The sequence below is a fragment of the Lycorma delicatula genome, chromosome 1 (assembly GCF_047948215.1).
Source record: "Lycorma delicatula isolate Av1 chromosome 1, ASM4794821v1, whole genome shotgun sequence".
Classification (NCBI taxonomy): Eukaryota; Metazoa; Arthropoda; class Insecta; order Hemiptera; family Fulgoridae; genus Lycorma; species Lycorma delicatula.
Window position 1 is genome coordinate 188181136 of NC_134455.1, and position 18509 is coordinate 188199644.

General features: G+C 29.7%; 1 protein-coding gene across 4 annotated transcripts in view; it reads right to left on the reverse strand.

Moving 5' to 3' along the window:
- TAF1B (TATA box-binding protein-associated factor RNA polymerase I subunit B) overlaps positions 1-18509 on the reverse strand; it is a 51291-nt gene that overhangs the window by 20710 nt on the left and 12072 nt on the right. For all 4 annotated transcript variants that reach the window (XM_075368460.1, XM_075368450.1, XM_075368430.1 and 1 more), the window contains 5 exons: positions 16493-16688; positions 11483-11699; positions 3796-3938; positions 2141-2353; positions 299-525 (listed from right to left, as the gene is read on the reverse strand). In XM_075368460.1, coding sequence (XP_075224575.1) covers positions 299-525; positions 2141-2353; positions 3796-3938; positions 11483-11699; positions 16493-16623 — 931 coding nt within the window. In that variant the 5' untranslated portion in view covers positions 16624-16688. The remainder of the gene's footprint in view (positions 1-298; positions 526-2140; positions 2354-3795; positions 3939-11482; positions 11700-16492; positions 16689-18509) is intronic.

Consider the following 18509-nt stretch of genomic DNA (forward strand, 5'->3'; position numbering starts at 1 on the left):
GTTTAATAAAATTGGAAAAATCAGAGGCAAAATATAAGTAGTGAATGCGGGTTGAGTATATGCTTCCTTAGCGATGACGTCAGCACACTCATTCCCTGGGATCACAACGTGGCTTGGAATCCAGCAGAAGCTAACATATACATTATGATGGGATAGGGGAGAGAACAGAACAATAAAAATGGATTAGTCTTCAGAAAATGAACTCACAAGCTTACAATAAAGGATGTTATCAATACTTTTGTAACTTACATAATTTACTTTAAAAAAAAATTTTTATAAGAAATTAATTCACAGGCACCTGGAAGTTGAAGTTCTAGACAGTATCGAGCAGTTAACTTGAAAAAATTAGGCTGTGGTACAGATTTAATAGACATCACTCTAGCTACTCTGTGAATACTTTCTCTTATACTTAAATTAGTCATTTTTTTATTATGAAGTAATGATTTTGACGAAGCATGTAAATTTACTTCTGATGGAAACAATCTTTCAGCTTTAACAGACGAAATATGCCCCTCTGACATCCACCTAGTTCAATCAGTAATACATTTCATTAAAATAAAATAATCATTACAGTAAAATAATATATAAATAACCTTCCTTACTGTTATGAAGATATTGGTATATCCTTGCAAGACGTCTATTCTACTACTACAAGACAACAATTATATCAACAGATAAACAATCAACTCAATTACAATTAATTAAACAAATTTTATTTATATTTTTTTAATGAAACAAACCAAAACAAAAAATTCATTAATTAAACTAAAACTGTTTTTGAACACTATGTGCTTAAACACTTCCCACCTAAATTTTTGAAGTAGCACTGTAATTGTTAAAAGTTAACTGAGGGTAAGCATTACCATTAAACAAGAAAATGCCACTTGACAATAGCCAGCTTATTTGTCTTATATTGCATGAAAGACCCAGTAAAATGTTTTGCAGTTAGCTTCTAAACTTATCATTCCTTGGAACAAATTAACAAGCAAGAAGATATTCTAATCTAAGAAAATTTTGGCCTAGTTTATACGTGCTAAGAATCTGCTAATTTTTTTTTTGTTTTGTAAGATTTCCTGAACTCTCTCTCTCTCTTTTTCCTGTTTAGCCTCCGGTAACTACCGTTTAGATAATTCTTCAGAGGATGAATGAGGATGATATGTATGAGTGTAAATTAAGTGTAGTCTTGTACATTCTCAGTTCGACCATTCCTGAGATGTGTGATTAACTGAAACCCAACCACCAAAGAACACCGGTATCCACGATCTAGTATTCAAATCCGTGTAAAAATAACTGGCTTTACTAGGACTTGAATGCTGTAACTCTCGACTTTCTAAATCAGCTGATTTGGGAAGATGCGTTAACCACTAGACCAACCCGATGGGTAAGATTTCCTGAACTGCAGTGATGTTACTGCACTAATAGACATTTTTCTTCAGCAGTTTTATGACAGATTCATGTTTCAATACCAGTAACAATTATTAATAAATTAATCACCTTTTGCGTATATCAATTGAAAACCATCATTATAACTGTACTCATTCACTTTTACCTGTCACCCTCAAGCATTAGTTGAAGAGTGGTAAAGAATTTCATCTTCTCCCCAAGAGGATAAAACTCTAGGTTTATCCTTTTGAGTAAACCTATCCAACGGTTATTCTCCCAAGAGGATAAACCTCTAGGGAGATTTTGCCCCATTTAGCACCATGATTTCATACCAAAGATGTCTATAGATTCTCATATAATAGAGATTTTGAAATCTGAAGAAAGCTACATAATCCATTATCATTGAATTGCCTTCAATCATAAATCTTCATCATAAACATTCGTTTAATTAACATGATGCATTATTTTCTTTGCCAGATTCATTTACATCCACATCATTACACACTTCTTTTATAAAATCGCCTTTGTTTTATAGCTTTACATTTTTTGTGTAAAAGGCTTCTACAGGAAAAATTTGTCTGGCATTTAAAAGCCAGTTTACGTTTAGGATTTCACCTTTGGTAGGGACTTTATACATTTTTTTAAAAATATACATTAAACACTCAGAGATAGTTTTAACAATTACTTTAAACTATTAGAAACAGTAATTTTTTTTTAAATTACTGTCAGCAAAATTCTAATGATATACCATAATTACCTGACAGTATCTCCAATTTGAGCATCCTGATTAGAAAACATCATTCCCAACTGAAGCACACCAATCAATTTAGCAAGAGTTATATTATATCCAGTTTGACTATTATTTTGCATCAACTGTTTAAATAATTTCATCTTTTTTGAATAACTTAAATCTTCTGCCAATGACTTAAATGTTTTACACACTGCTCTTGCATGACTTGATATGTAAAAACTATTTAAAAAAAAAAATGATTCCATCAATGAAAGTTTACATTCTTCTAGTTTTGATAAATATATTTTTAGACCTATTAAAAATCATAATTTCTTTAAGTTAGCATTTTTTTTTTAAATGACTTCTTTATTTGAAAGAAATTCAAATTCAAGAAAAATGTATTTTGATAAAAATACCAAATAGAATGCGCCACCAAAACAATGCATATATTTAATTTATTGTAGAGTACATCTTAAGTCCAATATAAAAAAAGTAATTTTTTTAAACGCTTTACAATGGGTTCTTAAAAATAAAATAATGTTCAAAATATTTTTAAATTATGCATTATCACATTTTGTAAAACAACATTCTGAAAAACAAGGACTCTATTAAGTGCTTAATGAAGATAATACATAAAAGCAGCAGGCAATAAAAATTAACTTTTAATAAAATAATAATGAAAAAGATTAATTTGAGAAAAACATTTTATATTAAAAAAAATAATATGTATTAAAAAAATTCACAAATAAAATTATACTGCATATTTAAATAGCATTAATAACAGAGAACACAAAAATTATTATCTTATAAAACAAACAGGTCTATTTAATTTGCTCAAGTTAATTTATTTGTAATTTAAATAAATTTTAATAATTCTATTGATATATATATATATAATCAACAGGTTATGAGTGTATTGCAATTTTATAAATATATTTTGATTACGACCAATGCCATCAAAAACTACTACTGTTCCTTAAAATACATGTTTCGCCTAAAGACATCATGAAAAGTGGAAAAAAGACTTTCTCAAATTTTATAGGATGGGGGTGGCAGGAGAGTTGTGTAAATGCTAACTTACATATTAAAGGAGGTGCAAGGGAAAGGCTACCTCAGGCTGATAAACAAGACAAGATAGCAGAGCTTATCCCAAGTTCGAAAGACAACCTTAATGCTGCTTCTGAGGGATATGAGCTCCACTACCCTCATGTATCCAAACATAAATTGGCTGACAAAGTAGATATTATAATATTTACCTTCACACAGATAATGCTGGAGGCTAGTAGCCATCCTTGAAAACTGAAATTCTGATATATTTTCACACATAGATCAATAAACAGTTGTAAGACACCAAGCAAGTATACATCTTTCAATCCTGTCCAAAGGGATAGGACTTTGGATACTCAAAAAAATAAAATAAAACCAGTAAAAAAATTAGTTTTTAAGGTTTCAGAACAGCACCGTAAAGTTAACTAGAAAATAAAATGCCATCCAACTCGCAGGTTATTTGATCAAAGTTAATTAAATCATACTCCTGTATAAATACATCCAGCTCAGCTAATAATAATCTTATAACAGTATAAAAATCTTAGGTAACAGCAGTTTCCAGGTTATAGCAATAGTATTATAATTTTAAATTTACTAAATTAACTGTTAAAATTTTAGACAATATTTAGGAGTACCCTTTAGCAACTGGTTGATCATTATCATTATCATCTTGCGTTAGATTTTCCAACGTTTGAGACTGCGACTGAAGCTGAGAATTATCTAAGAAAAACTTTTCCTGTTGTGACAATTGTAAACACTCTTCTTCAGCAAGTTTCCTCTGTATAAAAATAAAATTAGTAAGTATTAGAATTAGAAAATATACATGTAGCTTAAATCAAAGATTATATATACAAAAAAAAAATAATGAAACACTCACATAAGAAAAGAACATCTCACTTTCTACAGTTCAAACCAAACTGAAAATAATCAAATGAGGCTTCATACTATTTGAATTATTTTCATTCCTAAAAATTTCTCAAGGACTGTCTACAAAAAAATCCAACATTTGTTTAATATTAACTTGGTAACTTATTATTCTGCATATATACTTTAATGAAGAAAGCTGAGTTGTTCAGGGAGTCAAATTACAAAGAACAGATGAAATGTTATTAATAACCTACCAAACTATCATCCTGAGAAAGATGGTACTGCATTTACTACAATGGTTCCACAACAACTGGAACATCTAAGGAGTAGATGTTCTACTAGGAACTACTAAGGAGTAGATCCTTACTCTTCTTCAGAGATGAAACAACTGTATATATAATCTTCTATCATATTTTTAAATATTGTCGCCAAATGACTTTGATGGCACATGACACCTTAGAATCTTACAGTAACTGTGAAAAGGGCTGATTGAGGTTTATTGAGTGGTGGCTCTGAAAAGGGCCTTTTGCATGTGTTGAGAGGTAGCCCTGAAAAGGGCTGTTGGGTCTAGAAGCTGTAGCCAGGGAGTTATTCATTGGAATTGAACCGAGCTTCTTCACAGTGACAGCTGGGTCCCTACTGCAGCATGGTAGTGGTAGCCCCCAGAGCCTCACAGTGTCAGGTCAGCATCAATTGTCTTCCGCTGGTGCGGTGAGGCAGTTCTCCCTGAACAACTGGACTGGCACTGGGATGGCCCACCAGCCAAGGCACTTGAAGACCAGCAAACTGGGGCAGAAAGTTATCATCCACACCCAGCAACTCAATCGGCAGGCCAGCCAACAGGCCCACTAGCAAGAGCCAGCCCAGCATGGGAGGAGAACCACCTCAGCCATGCCAGCGGAAGACGACAGATGCCTACCTAACTCTGGGGGCCACCAGTCTCACACTGTAACAGGGACTCAAGTGCCACTAAGAGAAAGCTCAGTCCAATTCCAATGGATGACCCGCAACTCCCCGACAACTACCTACTGGGCCAAGCCAACATCGGTTTCCGGACCCAACACCCCTTCTTAGTGCTACCTTGTAAAACACACAAACAGCCCTTTTTAGGGCTATCATAAGGTTCTAATATGCCATGTGCCATGTGCCATTGAAGCCATTTGGCAATAATATTCATCTTCTCAATAGTATACAATTTTTGGATAAGTTGTAAGATGATAAAATTTTCATGGAATGATCAAACTGATTTCATTTGCAACATCAAGAAAATATTTCACTTTGAAGCACCTTAATCAATTGTCATGCTTGGCATATAATTAAATATTTATTATTATGCTTTATACAATCCAGTTTAAAATATTTTACAATTTCAGGCTACTTCAAAAATTCTCAAGTTTTCAGGATACAACAATGGAACATGTTTGGTGCCAGAAAATATTATTCATGTACTCTGATTTCAATAAATAAGAAATTCTAACACTTCTATTTGTTTATAATTACAAATAAGCTATGTTTATTAAAAATTATGTTTATTCCTAAAAAAAAAAATAATAATAATATTCACTTGCATCAAACCAGGCATCACCAATTCACAATTCACATTATAATACACAATCCTATTCCTACCTACAAGAAAAGACTTATGTTTTGGTTTGTTTTGTAGATCACATAACCTAAAAGGTCTTCTGACCAAATTGTTTAGAAGATTTCTTTTCATAAAAGCAATATTACTCTGACAAGTTTTTAAATAATTCTAATTATATAAACCTAAATTTTTAATTACTTATTTAATAAATATTTAAATACATTGGATTGTGTACCAAATTCTATTTATCTATTTTACTTGCATCACTGTTTCTTCATAAAAATATTACTTTTATCCAAATAAATATGGATTAGAACCACTTCTCTTAATTATCATTCCATATTTTGCAATACTGCTCTGATCAAGGTTTTTTACATAACTTCCCTTTATCCTTCAAGTAAATTCTGAAGCAATACCTTTTATAGACATCGATATTAAAGTAAACCAACCATTCCTGACATGAACCAATTAATGTAAAATAATTATGTTAAGGTATGCATAATGCACTCATTTGTTTATTGATTGGTACAAAATAAGATAAAATGTTAACAGTCAGCATCACATTCAAAGAAATTATTACTTTGAAGAATAATTAAGTTAATAACATTGATATACGAGTTCTGTAAATAAAGTAATAAATAAAACTAGTTCTTTTTTGGCAGCCAAAGTGGCAACACTGTAAAGTTACTAGTAAACATATGGTTATATGAAGAGCTGATTTATATTAGGTATTAATATTTTTAGTGTATTGTTGCACCGTGAGACATAAACAAACTTTTTGTAAAACAAATTTTTGTTGTGCTTACAAAAATCAGTGATACTAATTATGAGTAACATTGTGCAATCAAGTTTTGTGTTAAACTCAGTGAGAATGCTACTGAAACTTTTTCAAAATCAAAAAGGGCATATGGAGATGATGTTCTGTCACGAGCCCAAGTTTTTAGGTGGTTTAAAGCATTTTCAGATGGCCGAGATTTAGTTGCAGATGACCCACGCTCTCTGAAAGACCATTAATATCAAAACGTGATGACATTATTGAACGAATCACAGACGTGATATAGTACAACCGATAATTAACTGTCAGAATGACTGCAGAACAATTGAATTTGAACTGTACCACACTCCATCAAATTTTGACAAACAAATTGGATATGAAAAACATTTGTACAAAATTGGTCCCAAAAAACCTCACTGTTGAACAGAAAAACAACAGCATGGAAGTGTGTCGCGATCTTCTAGGGTGAATTGAAACTGATCCTGATTTTCTAAAAACTGTTATTACTAGTGATAAATCTTAGATGTTTAAGTACGACTCAGAAACAAACGCCAGAGCAAGAAGTGGCACACTTCAAATTCACCACATCCCAAAAAATCAAAAATCAAAACCATGCTAATTTGTTTCTTCGATAGTAATGGCATTGTCCATAAGGAGTTATTGCCTACAGGACAGACTGTAAATCAATATGTTTACCAAGAAATTCCTGAAAGACTGCGAAAAAGAGTTGCCCGCGTGAGACCAGCCATCAAAGATGACTGGATGGTGCATCATAACAATGCACCTTGTCACACTACACTCTCAATTAATGAATTTTTGGCAAAGAAAAACATTCTTGCAGTTCCTCAACAATCTTATTCACCTGAATTGAGTCCCTGCGACTTTTTCCTGTTCTCAACTTTAAAAAAACAACTCAAAGCACAAAATTTTGGAACAGTAGAAAACATAAAAAAAAAGCGTAACCAACCCATCTGAACAATATTCCGGTATACGAGTTACAACACTGCTATGAAGAGTGGGAAAACCATTTGAAGCGTTGTGTAGCTTCCCAAGGGAACCATTTCGAAGGTGAGAAGATGTATAATTGGATTGTAAATAAAAAGTTTTTCTGAACCTGTCTCATTACTTTATTTACAGACCTTGTAATCTGTTGCATGATGTTCACAATTTTTAGTGGCTAATAATCACAACAATGAATTAATTAAAAAGTTGAATCATTAAAAAATCTTCTACTACCAAAATCATATCAATCAAATCTATTTAATTACTTATACATGCTTGATTGGAACTAGATTTGAATATGAAACACTGATTTGTATCCCTGATATGTAAAATACAATGATTTACTTGAAGGGATTCAGAAAATAATTAAAAATTGTAAATCTTTTCATGAGAACATACTTCTCAATATCATATCCTTAAGTTTAGGTTGTGGATGTAGTAATGTAGATATAGTAGGAATTAGCGAGGTTCGATTGGAAGAGGAAAACAACTTTTGGTCAGGTGATTTTAGAATAATTAATACAGCTTTAAATAAAGGGTAGGCACGAATAGATTTCGTAATGAAAAAGATGGTAGGAAAGAGAGTAGAGTATTTCAAAATACATAGCAACAAAATCACAGTAATAAGGATTAAATCAAAACCTAAGCCAGCAATGACTGTTAATGTCTATATGTCAACATGTGCCCATAATGATGATGAGGTAGTGTGAATATGAAAAAATTGTCAAAGCAATTAAACACATTAAAGGAGATGAAAGTTTAATAATGTTTAATGATGAAAGTTTAATAAGTTGGAATGCAAGCATTGGAAAAGGCAAGGAAGGAAATATAGTGGGTGAGTACGGTCTGGGCAAAAGGAATGAAAGAGGGGACCGACTTATAGAGTTTTGCACGAAGTATAATTTAGTAATTGCCAACACAAAGTTAAAAAATCATAGTAGAAGAATATACACATGGAAAAAGCCAGGCGATACTGCAAGGTATCAGATAGATTATGTCATGGTTAAGAAAAGATTTATAAATCAACTCGTCAACTGCAAAGCTTAACCTGGAGCAGACATTGATAGAGACCAAAATTTAGTGATAATGAAATGTAGATTGGGGTTTATAATCCTGAAAAAAAGGTGTCAGATGAATCGATGGAATTTAGAGAAGCTTGAGGAAGAGGAGTAAAGAAGATTTTTGAGGAGGACATCACAAGAGATCTAAGTAAAAAAGACAAGGTAGAAAATGTAGAAGAAGAATGGGAGAATGTTAAAAACGAAATTCTTAAATCAGCAGAAGCGAACTTAGATGGAACAAAGGGATCTGGTAGAAAACCTTGGATATCAGAGGATATATTGCAGCTGATGGATGAACGTAGAAAATATGAAGAAAGTAAAAGCAATTATCAACAATTAAGAAATACTATAAACAGAACTGCAAAAACTAACTCCATGAAGAGTGGAGTTAGGAAGTTATCTACGAAGAGTAGATAAGAGGAAAGTTTTCAGAAATGGAAAGAGAAGTAATCATTAGTAAGATAGATGGAGCATACAGGAAAGTTAAGCAAAATTACATGGTACATAAATTAAAATCCAATAATGTGTTAAACAAAGATGGTACACTGATTTTTAATACGAAAGGAATGGTCGATAGGTGAGTGGAGTATATTGAAGAGTTATATGGAGGAAATAAATTAGAAAATGGTGTTATAGAGGAAGAAGAGGAATTAAAAGAGGTTGAAAGGGAAGAAACAATACTGAGATCAAAATTTAACAGAGCATTAAAAAATCCAAATGACAGAAAGGCTCCTGGAATAGACAGAATACCTGAAAAATTACTGCCCAATGCATAAGAAAGAAGCCATAAAAAAAAAGGATTCTGACAAGGATATTCCCTATCCCTGTCACTTATTAATCTTTACACATAAGTAGCAGTTAATGATGTTAAAGAACAATTTAGATCCAGAGTAATAGTACAAGGTGAAAAGATAAAGATACAATAATTTTCTAATGATATATTAATTCTGGCTGAGAGTAAAAAAGATTTAGAAGAAACAATGAACGGCATGGATGAAGTCCTACAAGATGTGCAAAACTCGTGATGTGCAAGAACTAGCACATGAAAATAAACTAGAACAAAATGAAAGTAATGAAATGTAGTAGAAATAATGTAGATGAACAACTGAATATAAAAATCAGAAAAGTAAAGATTATGGGAGTAGAAGAATTTTGTTATTTGGGAAGTACATTCCTAAAGATGGACAAAGCAGGAGTGATGTAAAATGCCCAATAGCACAGGCGAAATGAGCCTTCATTCAGAAATATAATTTATTTACATCAAAAATTAATTTAAACGTTAGGAAAACATTTTTGAAAGTATAAGTTTGGAGCGTAGCTTTATATGGAAGTGAAACTTGAACGATTGGAGTACCTGAGAAGAAAAGATTAGAAGCTTATGAAATGCGTGCTATAGGAGAATCTTAAAAATTAAATGGGTGGATAAAGTGACAAATGAGGAGGTGTGGCAGCAAACTGATGAAGAAAGAAACATTTAGAAAAATATAGTTAAAAGAAGAGACAAACATATCCCTCATATTAAGGCATCGTGGAATAATCGTTTTAATATTGGAGGGACAGATAGAAGGGAAAAATTGTGCAGACAGGCAACATTTAGAATATATAAAACAAATTGTTAGGGATGTAGGATGTAGGGGGTATACCGAAATGAAACGACAGGCACTAGATAGGGAATCTTGGAGAGCTGCATCAAACCAGTCAAATAACAGAAGACAAAAAAAAAGTTTAGGTTACTATGAATTAAGTGTTTGAATGTAAATGAAGTATTGATGCTTGATATATTTGTGAACAATTATCAATGGTTAAGTTGATGGCCAAATATTGTTACAATTAATCAATTTTGTTGTGCTCTCTCTTAACACCACATCTTGTAGTGCTGTAAACAAAAAACAGGAAAGTCTATCGGAAAATTCCAAAACTTCTGAGTAACTCTGTGTCTTAACTTTTTACAGGGTATCTGTCAAGTTCAGGTTTGATTTATACTTTGATTTAATGAATTCAATTAGGAACTGCTTCATCTACACTCTTGTACTCTTATAATGTAATGTGAGCATGAATTATAAAGTTTAATATCTGGGTATTTTTCTTTAGAAAATCTTTATTTTTATGTTTCTGGTATTTCCGATTTGTGGAATTAAATTGCATTCCATTGATTGTAATAATATTTGGCCATAAATTTAACCACAGATAAGTCTTCACAAATATATAAAAAGCATCAATACTCCATCTTGCACCCAATTTAATTTAAATACACATTTATAAACAAGTAACTGCATAAATTAAACAAGTGACTTTTACCACCAATACTAGATTTGAAAATTGCACAATGAATATAAAAAATAAAAGCTACGTTCTATAAAACGTTTCTGCACAAGCATACAGACAATATATTTATACTTGTAGTTTTATGAGAACAATCTTAAATACAATTAAAAATATTTCTCACCACAATAACACTTCCATTTTCTTTATCATCTTTGACTGTGGTAGTAAATATAGAATAAAACAAATTTTCATTTTAAATAAACAGAAACAACATAAGTTTTTCCTCACATCAAAATATTTTGTTACACATCACAGAAAAGTTTACATCAGTGTCTAGGATGGCAAGTGCTGTTGTACTGGGATTTCTGTAAAAATTAATTGATGGAGAATTTTTCAAATTAAGATACATATTCAAAGTGATCAAAATATAAAGGAGAAACATGTAACATAATAAGTAGACATAGTTAAAATCCAATATCTATTTTGCACATATGTTCTTAATTCCAAAACTCTTTTTAAAATATTTTCTGAGCAATCAAAATGCAAACTTTGCATATAGTACTGAAAACATTCTGATATGATTAAAAATAAACTACTTGATATTACATTCATTTTGTCCAACAAAATAATACAATGTTACTAAAAACAATACAATAAGAAGTAATACAGTTTGTTTGCACATTTGCATGAGCATGTGCATGCACACAAACACAAAATACCATGCCCATGTTTGAGTGCATAAATGTTTTGTTGTGGATGAAAATTACCTTAAGTTTAGTCAATCTCTGTTTTTGTGAACTAGATATATTTATATCAAGAAGTTCATCATCATCTGAGCCATTAATCATATCTGCTAATTCTCCAGATTTTTTTTGTTTTTTTTTCTTCTTATCCCTTTTTAAATGCTCTTTAACCTTCAGCATATACAAATCTCTACTTCTTGAGATTTCATTGAAATCCTTATTCATAAGAAGTTCAACATCTCTGAAAATTAAAAAAAATACACACATCAGCTATGAAAAGAATAAATTTAAATCATTCATAAATAATATACAGAAATAGTTTTAATAAAAGAAGTAGGATAAAATTCCAAAAGAAAAACTAATTCCAAATAATGTACTAAAAATAAAAAGCAATGCTATTCAATTCATCTTCAGATTTTGATTTTTTGAAGTGGACATCAATTTCAGAAAATTCCAACTTTCTAACCCTTAATTTGGTACTGATTTAAAAATCAAAAATTTAAATAATAGTATTATTTTTTTATTTTTCATCTTTTTTTTTTTAAAGAAGAGTTAAAGAGTCATTTTCGTAAGAAACTTATTTTATTTAAAAGGTTTTAATTATACTTTTGTTGAAGATGTGGATAGGCAGAAAAAAACACTCCCAATATAGGCAAAAACACAAATTATGAAAAATCAGCATATTGTTAAAAATGCATAGAAATGGCATTACATAATGACTCTTGAGTATAAGCTAAATGCTACCTTGAAAAAAAGTATATTTTTCCCACTTAAAAGTATAAGTTTTCCAAGAAATTTCAAGTTTCAAAAACATCCTTTGATTACAAAGCTGATGTTACCCAGTACAGTGTTCAAAAAAGAATCATCCACTACTTTGATATTGTGTTCTTAGTATTGTTACAAGAAAAAAGTCCTTGTAAACACAGGTCCAAAAACACCTTTTTATCTGTCTGTCCTCCATAGCAATTTGTGTTTTTTAAAAGAAATTTACATCTCTGGAGTGGGCTGAATTACTTCACTGAAATTTGGAATATCATTTTAAATTAATACTTTATGAACCGAGTAAATGAAAATATATGCTGATAAATTTCAAAATGACAGAAATCATAATTTTTCATTCAACATACTTCAAGAAAAAATAAAAGCATTAAATTTAGGGATTTAAGATTTCATTTTTCACTAAAAAAATGAATCATTGTCTTAAAAATGCCCTAAAACAATCAAAACAAACTTTCTATGTGCTCCTTATATACATCAATTAAGCACTCAGTCAGTCGAACCATTCAAGTTCAAAAGCATTCAAATATAACAAATTCAAGTAATACTCTAATTTGTTAACAATTGAATTATTTGCACTCTAACTCCTCTTAAGTGTTTATTAGTATGGCATGTACCATGTTCTTCAAATGCCCCAAATGTAAATTTAAATCTGGTAAGTGGGCGAGGCAACTAGACTACCACATCCAATTTATTATTCAGGAAAACAATCACTCAACAGCTATTAACAGAAAACGTGCAGTACCACTAATGCACATGAATCACATTTTTTTTGTATATGTGCAAGAGGAATATTTTCCAGTACATCAGGTAATATGTTAATAAAAAATTTGTAAAATGCTTCTCCAGTCAACTTTTTAGGCAGAAAGTAAAGAGGTCAGTCAGTATGTCTTCTAAGATACCTACCCAAAAACAGAAAGATCTGGAAAAGCTTCATAGATAAAACTTAATGACAGATCTAAGCCAATTCTGTAGCAGATCTATTTGCTTTTCCACAAATAAAATGAATGTCAGCCAATTCACAAAGAAAAACAATTCCAAAGAACTTTAAAACAGTTGTAGAATATTTTTGACTAATATTCAGTTAGTACTTTTGACTAAGTGAAAGAGATAAGACATGAAGCAAATATCAGTTTAATGGTATTTACTCAAGAGGCAATGACTAATACTATCCTATACTGGAGGAGATAAAACAGGAATGAAATTATTTTGTAACGTAAATGAAGACTTATTGTACTAACATTTTCTATTATTAACTAAACTTTTATATATATATATACACAGGATTTCTAAAATGGTGGGCTGGCTATACTTTATCGGATTCTACTTGTAAAACTAAACAAAAAATATCCTTAGGAAAAATGGCAATTTCTCATTCGTTCTCTCCCATTCGCTATTTTGTTATTTTTATATAAAACTTTATATCTCAAGTGATAGGAGGAATTACATTAATATTTTGTAAGCATCTTTATAATAAAGTTTTAAAATTAGCAAAATATCAGGATTTAAATACCTTTGCAAATTACAATATGGCGACCATTTTTATTTTTCAATCCGTTATCTCCATAAATATAAGTTTTATCAAAATGTATGTTTGCTAAAATATTAAGCCTTTTATTTTGAACAAAACAATGTTTTATTTTTTAAAATCAGTTAATAAATAGCCACGTTATGGCAGCAATTGATGTTGTAATTTTGTCTCTTTTCATGTCCTCCACTTTACATTCAATTCGATTAAATATTAATTATTTTTATTCATTGGTAATTCTAGTATTGTAAATTAGTATCAAATCAAGTAATAATTTTATCACAATAATAGACCTAATAATTAAAAAAATAAAATAACTATCTGTGATAATCTTACATTAATTGTCGTAGAACATTAGGTATACTTGTTTTTTAAATAAACTGTTAACAACTTATAAAAGTTACAAGATGTTCAAAGTGTTCACCATTAGAGATTACACAAGTCTTCATCTTTTTCTGAGAGATTGTCTTAACCATTCAAAAATTCCTGGAGTATTCCTAATTTCTTAAAATCCATTTTGGATCCTTTGTTGAAGATCCTGAATGTTGAGTACTGGAGATGAATAAACAATATGTTTCAAATGGCCTCACAGGTTGAAAAGTCAAGAGGGTTTAAATCAGGTGATTGGGCAGGCCAGGGCACTGGCCCCCCACGGCCTACCCATTTTTTCTTGGAAAGTTTCATGCAGGAAATCTGATACCAACTGAATGTGCTGGAGCTATATCATGGTTAAACCACATATTTCCACTTAATTGTAGTGGTTCCAAAAAAGTGGAATATTTTCAGCAAATGAGCAAAATAATTTTCTCCATTTAAATGATATGGTAGAATGACAAAACTCAAAAGATAGTCATTACAAATACCAGCCCATATGTTCAGAAAAAAATCTTGTTGATGGCTACTTTGGAAGGTACCATGAGGATTCTCATCACTATAGATACACTGATTGTGATAGTTTTGAACACCATTCCTGTTTAAAGAAGCTTCATTTTCACATTGTTAACTTGATTAGCAGTAATAGTCGCTTTTTAAAATTATTCAAAAGTGAAAAATTAATATCAATTGTTTTATTATTAAGTAATGTTAAATTTTATTGTGAGAAAATTATTACTTAATCTGATACTAATTTACAATACTAGAATTAACAGTAATAAAAACAATTAATATTTAATCCAACTGAATGTAAAGTGGAGGACATAAAAACAGACAAAATTACAATATCAATTTTCTGCAATACCTTGGCTAATTGTAAACAGATTTAAAAAAATAAAACGTCATTTTGTTCAAAATAAAAGGCTTAATATTTTAGCACATAACATACACTTTGATAAAACTTATATTTATGGATTAATGGATTGAAAAATAAAAATGGCCACCATTTTTTAATTTGCAAAGGTATTTAAGTTCTGATTTTTGCTAATTTTAAAACTTTATTACACAGACGCTTGCAAAATATTAATGTGATTCCTCTATCTGAACTTAGATATAAATTTTTACATAAAAATAACAAAATGGAGAACGGGAGAAAATGAAAGGAGAAATTGCCACTTTTTCTAAGATATTTTTTGTTTAGTTTTACAAGTAGAATCCGAAAAAGTATACCAGCCCACCATTTTAGAAACGCCCTGTTTATATTGTTCAGTTACAGCACTAAGCCATGATTCAACATAATGCAACTGCTTCTACACTATAATCTATTGGTTCATCCATCATAAAATTAAGCTTTGTATGTGAATGATTCAAGATATGAATTTCTTACACCTTTGGGTTCAAGAACAACTGAAACACGTTATCTCAATTTGCACAAATTTATTTGTTTGAGCCACATATCAAATTCATATTGAAATATATCAAAAAAGAAAAATGATATAAAATGGACTTTTTTAAAAGAATAATTTCAAGAACTAAAACGCAGAAATAATGATTCCTAAAATTTTTTTTTTTTAACTTATATTACTCTTTTAGCTGATTTAATTTTTTTCAAAAAAGGTTATTTTAATTTACATTTTGCACTTTCTTATTTCTATTTAAAACGTGAATACATCAACAAAACTAGTGCTTGTATGAAATGTACCCTAAAACACAAGGACAAAAAAAAGTTTTTCTTCATAAAAATTAGAAAAGAAATGGAAGAAAGTATACTTCTAGCAGCAAACAAGAGAGTTCTCTGAAATGCAAGAATGTATTATTTTTTATTCCCAACTTTTCTCAACAACTTTTTTTTCATGTGAAAATAATCCTTTGAATATCAAAATGACTTCAGGATACTATACAGAAACTATAACAATTAAATAAAAAACATAAGAATTAGTTCAATTTGATAAAGAGTAGCACTCTTTATTTATGACTAACATAAATAAAAATAAGCTAAAAAAAGAATAGTTATGATAATTTTTGTTTAAAAGATAAATACATAAAACAGATAACATTAAAAAAAAATTATTACAATTTTTTTAAAATTAATTTTACTACTTTTTCCACTTTTTCTGTATATAAAAAAAAAATGGAAATATATGTAATACAGGACCTTTAAAAAGCATTTGAAATAGGTCAACAAATACAACAGACATCAAAGCACCAATATACAGTCAGTAAGGTTAACTAGTGCTGCATTAAGCCCTACTTCTTGCTAATAAAAAATTAAGATCAGATCCATTTTGATCAGACCTCACAGACACATTACTAAAAATGAGCATTCATACCTTACCTTACCTTATTATTCACCTTACCTTATTTTATATCCAAGACCAAAATGAACTGTACTTTGTTTTTTAAAAGCAACTTCTAGTCGAGATAAATAAGATGCCCAAAGCTGAAGAACAATAACTTTTAAATTTTCATCAGCACCTAATGTTATCATTTCATCAACTAATCCACGTAACACAAAATTAAATATCTCCCATGATGTAAGATCATCTTGAGATGCTAGAACAAAATTTCATTATCAAGTAAAATATGCAATATGTTAAGAACCCATAATCGTAATGGTTTTAGGCTTACAGTAAGCAACTCTCAAAAATATTCTGATCATTCCCAATGATCAAATCCCATTCCAGGTAATAAGAGTGAGAAATGAAGTAGTTCCCCATTACCTTCTGCACAGAGCCAAATCTAATGTTGTATATCAGCATGCCAAGCCCATCAAAATTTGGATGTCGTACAGTGACACATTCAATTCCATCAACACAAGAAATTGTTGGATAAAGAACATGAATACTCTCAGAAAAATAATTCTAACTAGTGACAATTGTACATCAGATGATTTACATGTGTCAACACAAACAGAGACTGTGACAAATAATATATAAAAACTAATGTATCTCTTTCTATTGAATACAATAAGGTATACATAATACCACTACTTATTAGAAAACCATATTAATATATACATAATATAAAACAAGTACAGGTGGTATGTGTAATCTATTATTTTATCTAAATATGTATAATATAGAATAAGGGAATACAATATAATGAATAAAGTATACCATTACATAAGAAATTAACAACAAAAATCCCACATTGCACTTTATCTATATTATATTTTGATATTATATCTGATTAATGCAGTAAATAAAATATTTATTTCAAGATTGTAAGCTATAATGATCAGAAATGACAAAAGGGGCTTAATATTTTCTATGTTTTCTAATATTTTCTCTATGTTTTTGTTTTATAAGTAAAAATATATCCAGAGCCACTCATAGGATACAAACAATAAGTTTGTTTTATCTCATTCATAAAAATATTTGTATATTGTAAAATGGATAATAACATCACACTTATTAATTTTTTATTTATCACCTGTCGTTTATAATTTTGATTTTTCAAACTATTTTTTCCAAAGAATTTCCATTAAAACAGTTTTATGAATTTAAATTACCTCTTCACATTAATTTCCATACTTTTACTGATTAATATTTATTTAACTACATTACTTTTAAATGTATTTCAATTACATAAATTAATATTTTGACAAGTATGTTTACAAAATTGTATACTTTGTTTAATTTTATATCACCATTTTTTATACTTAACACTATTGTATATGGTTAGAAGGTTAGAATAGTTCGTATTAGAAAACAAATCTGACTGTATATTATAGATAGATGCAGATATTTATTTATACATTTATCCATTATTATGCATTAAAATTTAAAATATATCTTTAAACTTGAAGCTAAATATTTTTTTGTACTGTTTATGTACATCTTAAACAAATAATGTGTATAAACTAATTTACAAAGTATAACAATAATTTTATAGTAATCTTGCAAGTTATCTGAAACTGTGTATGCTGTTGCTAAGTTGAATAAAAGTAATGTTGAATGGTTTTAATAAGTTTGAGTTGTTTTAAAACAGTTTGAAGTTGAGATCTATCAAAAAATTCTTATAGCATGTGTATTCCCTTGTTCAATCATTTTCTTGGAATTTTAAAATAAATTTTGGCTGCTAATATCTCAAAAACAAGACCGGTTATAAAAAAGTGGACCAACTAATAAAGTATACCAACTAATTTTCATGAAAATCATGTATCACATAATCATCTAGTAGCTATCAAAAACATTAGCATTTCATTCAGTATGGCAGATAAGTATTTCAAACATTCTATAAAATAGTACTTTGTAAATGTAAATATCTACATCTATCATTCAACTGACACATTAACTGCTAATTCAACAGCACATTAAATTGGTATCTTAACATTTTAATATGGGTATCATTAACAATGCTCTTAGTAATTTC